The 8,129-nt window shown below is 34.3% G+C and overlaps 1 protein-coding gene across 1 annotated transcript; it reads right to left on the bottom strand.

Annotated features, from left to right (window-relative positions):
- Positions 1 to 314: 314 nt before the first annotated feature.
- On the bottom strand, positions 315 to 4,712 carry LOC111911177 (BEL1-like homeodomain protein 9). The gene is made up of 4 exons (XM_023906961.3): positions 3,664 to 4,712; positions 1,401 to 1,750; positions 1,109 to 1,169; positions 315 to 980 (listed from the first exon to the last, which is right to left on the bottom strand). Exons 1-4 carry the CDS (start codon positions 4,387 to 4,389, stop codon positions 486 to 488), a joined length of 1,632 nt encoding a protein of 543 aa, XP_023762729.1. The 5' UTR covers positions 4,390 to 4,712; the 3' UTR covers positions 315 to 485.
- Positions 4,713 to 8,129: the final 3,417 nt, after the last annotated feature.

The raw sequence follows: 8,129 nt of genomic DNA on the forward strand, positions 1-8,129 counted from the left end.
TATATATATATATATATATATATATATATATATATATATATATATATATATATATATATATATATATATATATATATATATATATATATATATATATAAAGGTCAAAGTTGAAGAAAAAAGACTTCAAAACTCAAAAATGGACTATCAATTTGGGCCGGAGGAATTTGCGTTTATTACATGGAGGAGAGAGGACACGACATAATGCAAGTAGACTATATGATTGAACATCAACAAAACAAATTTCCTAAGACTATTTTCAATTACGAAAGACAATGACATTCCTTAGACATCAATAGCAAGTATGTATGGCACGTTCTATTTTTTATGAAACAAAAAATTCCAAATTTTCTTCATTTGACATCCGAGTCCCCATTACAAACTGCAAACCACGTCAAATACATTACAACCTTTCCTATTTTGTCATATCCTATGTAACAATGTCATGTCGTGGGTAACAAAGTGAGCTCTAAAGACTACTAAACCATCAGCCACCAATATCATGCAAAACCCGATCCCCAATAAGTTCTCGCCCCGCCTGCCGGTTTTGCATATCCAAACCACCACCACCAACAAATCTCCTGCTCCCACCATCGGCATTCAATGAAAACGCCTCTGACAATGTGAATATGTTGTTATTCTGACATAAGCCTAGTGTCAAGGGAACACCACGATTTGCAGTCGCATGACTGTTTACATTATGGATTGACAAATTGTTGTGAAAGCTCATCATGTGCTCATTATTTCCTTCCATTATATGTTGATTGTTATATTTATTATCACACATGAAGTCATTTCTAGTGCGCTTTGAAGGAGGTTCTTGGTTCATTGGTTGATATGAAAATGAATTGCTGACACAGGAAGCTTCCTGTTGCTGGATATGTGACGATAATTTGTGGGCTTGTCTGGTTTCAAGCGTGTGCACTTCCTCTACCATAGGCTTCCATAGTCGCACTCTGGCATTTATGAACCAATTCGAAACCTGGCTAATCAACAATGTAAGAACAACAAGCGCCAATTCTAAACATGAATTTTTGTATTTTGACTACAATTTTTAATGATTTGACCTAAAGTATGTTTCAATGCTGTAGAGATAGAAGACGCTCTTACCTGATTTCGAGTTAAACCCGTCTGTTTAGCCAACAACTGCTTGTCTGTATCAGTTGGATAACTGTGCAATTTCACAAAGGAATACAATCGTTTATTCTGGGTTACGGAATATATGAACCTCAAGAAATGCATTAACGACAGATTAGCAACACAATGCAATATAAAGATTTCGTCACTAATCCGTCATTATATGCAATGCTTAATTATTTAACCTATGATTTTTTTTGCAATATATGTATGTACATGTTTTCTTGTTTGTATCTTGGTTAACAATAACAATAAAATGACTCACGGGTGCAGAAAATGATCAAACAACCATGATCTCAAAACAGTGACTGCTCGCTTTGGGAGACCCCTTTGGGGACGCCAAACAGGCTGATGTTCAACAAATCCCATTTGACCATAATGTCCTTTCTCAAAATTTTCAGACACCATGAATTCTTTCTTTCCATAGCTTATATGAGGTTTCACTGAGAACTGTAGCTGCTCAGTTATAGCATTTTTAAGGGAATGGAAGTGCTTTGACATTGCTTTTATGTCCAAGTTTGCAAATGGAGCAGCATTACTAAGCCCGGCTACAGTTTCAAATGATGTGATTATTGTTTGGATATGTTGGTAGTAATATTTATACATCTTGTACACCTGTTCAAAAAAAAAAGAGTATCTTTAGATATAATCATGATCTTAGTTAAGTACCAAATTTGCTTTGAAATTACTTGTGATGTGTTTGTTTAAAGTTTAACAATCTGCTTACATTTAGCATCGTTCTTGATTTACTGAATGTGACAAGTCAATATCTCACTAAGGATATTGTGAAGAGAAAAAGAAAATATTTGCAATGAACGTGGTTTATATTCTTTACAAAAGATTTCTTTGAATCATATATTGATCATTCTCTTGATCCAAATTATGTGATTCAAAAACTGTTTGTAGTTTAAGTGGCATTTGGAAGGTTATAGTATAATGGAAATAAGAAATAAAAAGAAATCAGAAATGAAGAAAAAAAATAAACCATGTCTACCTTAATGGAAATAATAAACAAAAAGAAATCAGAAATGAAGAAAAGAAACAAAAAGATTGACAACTTGTCTTGTTATTCTTCTAAGTTTACTTTATTCCCAATACTTTCTTTACATTTTTTGAAGTGTAGAAATGATCATCTCTTTTCAGATGTATTCTTTCCATCACTTTAAGAACAACATCAACTGATAGTGACATTGTATGCTCCATTAATGGCACTTTTACATATCTATATTCTCATCTATATGGAAAAGAATATTCTCCATCAAAAGCTCTTTAGCTGGTTTCAAGTGGTTTTAAAATTATATAATTTATCATCTTTATATAAAAAGTTATAAACACCAAGTATATATATGTCCCCCCCTGCAAATTTGTAAGTTTTAGAAGTTTTAAATCATTCAACAGGAACTTCTTCCGGAAGAGGGAGAATCATTTTATTTTTCTCCTTTATCTTTTGAGCATTTAAAAAAACCACTAAACAAAGGAATCGTACTTAATTAATATAAATCTGCACTAAACAATGGAATTGTACTAATTTAAGGTATCACTAATCATATATTCAAAGGAATTCGAGTCTAGCATCTAAAGCAAGTAACTTGTATTAAATAATGCATATGCATCATCTAGTAAAGTAAGCTTAAAATCAAAGCAGAAAAATTTGAATAAAAGGTAAATAATTAAAGGTTGCTTTTAAATAATTTGCGCAAGCTTTGCATATAAACAATGACTAATGCAAGAAATAACAAAATCCTTTCATTATAACATTATTTTTACATTTTTTAGTAAATCATTATATTCTAACGTTTGTTAACCACGCTTTCGCTATGTTTTGGCCCATAGGTAACTTATTTTTGAGTTTTTTTAGTTTGTAATAGTTGACAAAATAAAAATTAGCTGATAAGCTAGTTTTTTTAAAAGGAGTATATAGAGTTTTATTTTATTTTATTTTATATAACCGTAAATATTATACTAAACATATTTTTCAACATACCTTTATATACCTTTATATGTCATTTTACAATGAAAAAATTAAATATCTTTCTACTCCTACTTTTCTTCCTATCTATTTAAAATTTAAAATGACTATAAATATACAAAATTTAACAATCCAATCAAATTTAAATTAAATTGAATAACCCTTGTCATATCTAAAATAAGAAGGAAGTAGACACAAAAAAATATAAAAGGATCTGTAATTTTTGATCCATCCTATAACTTAGCTACGGATTGGCTTCTCACTAAGAGCTAAAGCGTGTTAGGTTTATCTTTTGAAAGGCCAAAGAAAAGTCGCAAAAAATCAGATTTTGGTGACTTTTCCAAAATAGCTTTTAAAAGCTTTTACTAAATATGGTTTTGCTTTTATCTTTTCCTAGAAAAAAACTTTTTCTCTTGAAAATAAACCAAACACCGCACTAGTTACCAAACATAACCATTGTAATTTGCAATTTGAGAAAATCACCCTATCACAGTAATGGATTCAAATCGGAAGTTAAAAACTAATAATTAATGAATTCAAATTGGAGGTTAAAAACTACCTCGTCTAGCAAAGAAATTAGGGTGGATCTTTTTCTCTTGTATGCGCCACCACAACTGGGATCATCAACACTTGTTCGCAAGTTATCCAACGGAGGAGGGTCGATCAAACCACAATTAACAGGAAACTTCTCAGCGGAAAACCTAAAACCAACATCACACGTTTCATCCAACAGCTGTTTCGCCGGTTTCAAGAACTTGGAACCTTTCAAAATCGAAGCGTAGCCTGTGTACAGCCCATGGTTCATCACCGCAGTCGGGGTATCATCTCCACCACCATAACTGTGCAAGTTCAACTCTACAGGAGGAGGAGTTCCGTTGTGGGTATACTGCGACGAGAGAGATAAAGCAACAAAATCTCCGCCATGAAATGGAGACTGATCATGATCATGTTGAATGAACCTAAGGTCTTGATGTCTGTAAAAGAAATTACAATGATCGTTACCTGAATCACGGACAGACTGTAGATCCGACGATTCATTACTAATGTTATCCATAATTACTCTCGCAGTCATATAATCACTGGCATTGCTACTATCAGAAGCCATTAATGAGGATTTGATATTGGCGCAGGCTAACAAATTCTGGGAAGATTGATCATATAAAGGGAGTCTCCCTAAACCTGCGCACCCTTGCAGATCACTGGTGTGATGGTTCTGAAGGACCACTCTCAGTTTATCCCTTCTGCTTTGCTGTGGGATGTGACACAGTTCAAACCCCTCCGCCATGATCAGAGAGAGAGAAACAGGGAAATAGTGAGAGGGGGTTAAAGATGAGGTGGTGTTGTCCGAGAGAGAAACAGTAAGCAGAGGGGAGGGGTTGTGTGTCGTAGGCGAAACAGTCAGGGTAAACGATGTCAGTGGTGATAGCAGCCAGGCCAGCTAGCTAGCTAGGTGGTACTGTTGCTAGAATCTATCTAGTAACCTACGAGAGACTGGTTTTGTCCGTGTGGGGAAGTATTTGGGGAGTTTACATAGAGAAGCAAGACTACAAGAGAAATGTGACTTCGTTTTCTTTGTGTGTGTGTGGTGGATCCTCGGGATCATTAAATGAAATTTTGGTTTTTTTCTAAATCTTGACTATATTACAAAAATGATCCATCTATTATAGCTAAATTCGCGGTTTAAGTACAAATTTCAAAACTTTGACACTAGAATCCTTTTAACTGTTACCTACCACCGTTAAATCAATGATAAATGATAAATTTATCATTTTTTATATTAATCCTACTTTATATTTTATCATTTTATTGTTTTTTATTTATTGATATAAAAAGGATGACCTAACCCACCTTCGCAACCCCCTTGTTGACCATGTTCAACCATCGTTATCCATCACACCACATCTATCAATCCGAAAAAGTTTCAATTCTGTCATCACCAAAAACTATATTTCACATCACCTCTATATTTGTAACATTAAATTTTTTGGGCTATAATTTTTGAGTAAATTTAAAAAAAAAAACTTATTTAAATAAAATATAAATAATAAATAATAAAGTTAGAACGATATGAATCATAAAAATGACTCTGAATAATAGTGTAAATGGTAGTTGGAGAAGTTAAAGGTTCAAATTATAACATTTCAAAGATAAGAACTAAAAGTATAAAATAATGAAAGATTTTACCAAAAAAATAATTCAATTGAAATTTGGGTCATTATATTCATGTAAAATCGATGGAGTATAACTAAAAGAGTTAACTCGCAAAGTCTAAAGCTATTAGCCAAGAATCAAATCCTCCTTAACAAATGAAGGGTTTTTTTTGTCACATGTCAATCTCTTATGAGTTTTGACACTTGTCATTTTATGGTATTTTTGAAAAAATATTATCCACTTGTCAATTTTTTGTTTGTTTCAATTTTTAAAATTAAAGTCATATACTATATATGTAAAGTATTAAATATTATATATATATATATATATATATATATATATATAATATTAAATTACAATAAATACATTTCTTCTTTTCTTATTTTAAAGTCGTACATTAAAAAATATTAATAATTTACACTTTAATGTTTAATCTTTTTTTAAATCAACCCGTGTAATACATGGGTCTCACACCTAGTAAATAAATAAATAAAACACGTCAAGTTAATAACAAATGTGTTGACTTTGACTTAACTAGTTTTGGACAAGAATCGGTATGGCCATGTTGGAGAGGGTCTTGGAGTGTAAGTTTCCTAAGTCTGAGTTACTAGTAATTGACATGGTGTCTATTTTACAAAGTATGAAAGCTTTTTGGTCAAAATTAGAACTTAGAACTTGAAATAAGATGGACACTGTAATGACCTAAAATTTTCTATTCCGTTATCAAGGTTTGTTTTTCTGTTATCTATTATTGTTGAGTTACTTTTTCATGGTTAAAGTCAACTTTTAGGAGCTAAAGTGTAAGAAAATGATACTTGATCATATACATGGGTCATATATGGGGTCATTTTCTCACACTTAAGGGGCCTAAATTGAAAGTTAAAAAGTATTTAAGTCACCATAACCCTAGAATTTGGGATTTAACCCTACTTGTCATCCTAATCTCTACTTTGAAGTGTGTTCTTGGATCTCTTTATGTTAAGAAGTAAAGTAGATACCTAAGAAAACTATAAGCACACAAGACATAATATTTATGTGATTCGGTCAAGGTGACCTATGTCCACAAACAGGAGGGGGGTATTCTTTTATTTCAAAGCTCTCAAACAGAGGTTACAAGTACAATTACATAGAGATTTGTCTATCACTTTAGAATTCAAGATACAAAATGACCTAGCATGCATCCCTATTTATACTTGAGGGATCAGATTAAAACCCTAATGGGTCAAACCCATTGGCCCATAGGCCCATGAATGGAGACAACCAATCATATTCCACCATGCAGCATCTTCTGGAACAATCTTGAGCATCATAGAGGACTTAATAACATACTTGGCTCATCAAGGACCAAGATGGTCCAACTTGCACCATGATGGCGCAAGAAGTGTATGGATGGCGCAAAAGGCTTCAAGTGCAGCACAAGAACATCAAGATTGGAGCAACAACACCACCTTGGCGCAACAGGAACATACATGGCACAACAAGGCCATGCATGGCGTAAGAGCATACTTCACAGCTTAGCAGGAGTACCCTATGGCGCAAAAGGGATCCTCATGGTGCAATAGGAACCCATCATGGCGCAAGAAGGAATGTCATTGGCGCAACATCATCCTTCTTGGCCCACCCCTTCAACATATGGCGCAATAAGGTTCCCTTGTTGCTCTATATCACTCCCAAGTGCTCCAAACCTTTTCCAGGTGCTCCAAACCCCCTTATGTATGATCTGTTCCTTTACACTTAACCCGTTCCTCTGTCAGACGATCCGTTCCTTTCTCATATGATTCGTTACTTTGTCACATGCTCCATGAACCTTAAGTGCTCCATCGAGTTCCAAGTGCTCTAGATTCTCCATAAACATGATCCAAATGCTCGAGTCGCAACATCCTATGAACTCCACCTCAAAGAAGAACTTTATCTCCCTTCCTGCTATTCGTCGCCGAAGGGACCTACCTCCTGCAAACATCAACCAAGTCCAAGCAAATCTTGAACTTCTCTGTGGTAAATAAATTTGTCAACATATATGATGGGTTGACCTTGGTATCAATCTTCAGTACTGAAAACTTGTCTCCTTCCAAAATATCATGAACACAAGTCAACCTTACATCAATGTGCTTTGTCTTATCGTGATACACAGGGTTCTTTGCAAGACTCCAGGCACTTTGACTGTTACAATACAAGATAGGCTTCTCCACCTTCAGACCATGACTATAAATAAGCCTTTGCAACCATATCTCCTCCTTTATTCCTTCCGTCATGGATATGTACTCGGATTCAGTTGTAGAAAAAGCAACATTATCTTGTAACGTTGACTTCCAACTGATTGCACATCCGAATAAAGTGAATATGTAGAAAGTCTGTGACTTGCGCTTCAACAAGTCACCACCATAATCAGAGTCAGCATATCTTACCAAGTCACTCTTCGTATTTGCTCCATACACTAAGAAAACATCTATCATTCCCTTCAAGTATCGTAAGATCCACTTTACAGCTTCCCAATAAGTCTTCCCTGGATTACTCATAAACATGCTAACCACACTAACTGCATGAGCCAAATCAGGTCTGGTACAGACCATAGCACGTATGAGACTTCCAATAGCACTTAAGTATGGAACCCTACTCATGAAATTCCTTTCTTCATTAGTAGTGGGTATAGTGCTTGGACCAAGTTTAAAGTGAGCCGCAAATGAGTTCCAACAAGATTGGATTGATCAAAATTGAAGGACTACATAACTTTATCAATGTGCTTTTGTTGAGAAATACATAACCGCGCTGATCTTCTGCCCCTTTGAATCTCCATCCCTAATATTTTCTTTGTTGGTCCCAAATCCTTCATCTCAAACTCATTCTTCAGGGTCGCCTTCAAGTCATTTATTCCAA

The sequence above is a fragment of the Lactuca sativa genome, chromosome 9 (genome assembly GCF_002870075.4).
Source record: "Lactuca sativa cultivar Salinas chromosome 9, Lsat_Salinas_v11, whole genome shotgun sequence".
NCBI classification, from domain to species: Eukaryota; Viridiplantae; Streptophyta; class Magnoliopsida; order Asterales; family Asteraceae; genus Lactuca; species Lactuca sativa.

What these genes read in the sequence shown, in the direction of transcription:
- LOC111911177 (XM_023906961.3), bottom strand. Translation starts at nt 4,389, where the DNA reads ATGGCGGAGGGGTTTGAACTGTGTCACATCCCACAGCAAAGCAGAAGG. An exon ending in TAATTTCTTTGCTAGACGAG is followed by an intron (nt 1,751 to 3,663) that starts GTAGTTTTTAAC and finishes TTTTTTGAACAG; the next exon opens with GTGTACAAGATGTATAAATA. An exon ending in TTTGATCATTTTCTGCACCC is followed by an intron (nt 1,170 to 1,400) that starts GTGAGTCATTTT and finishes GAAATTGCACAG; the next exon opens with TTATCCAACTGATACAGACA.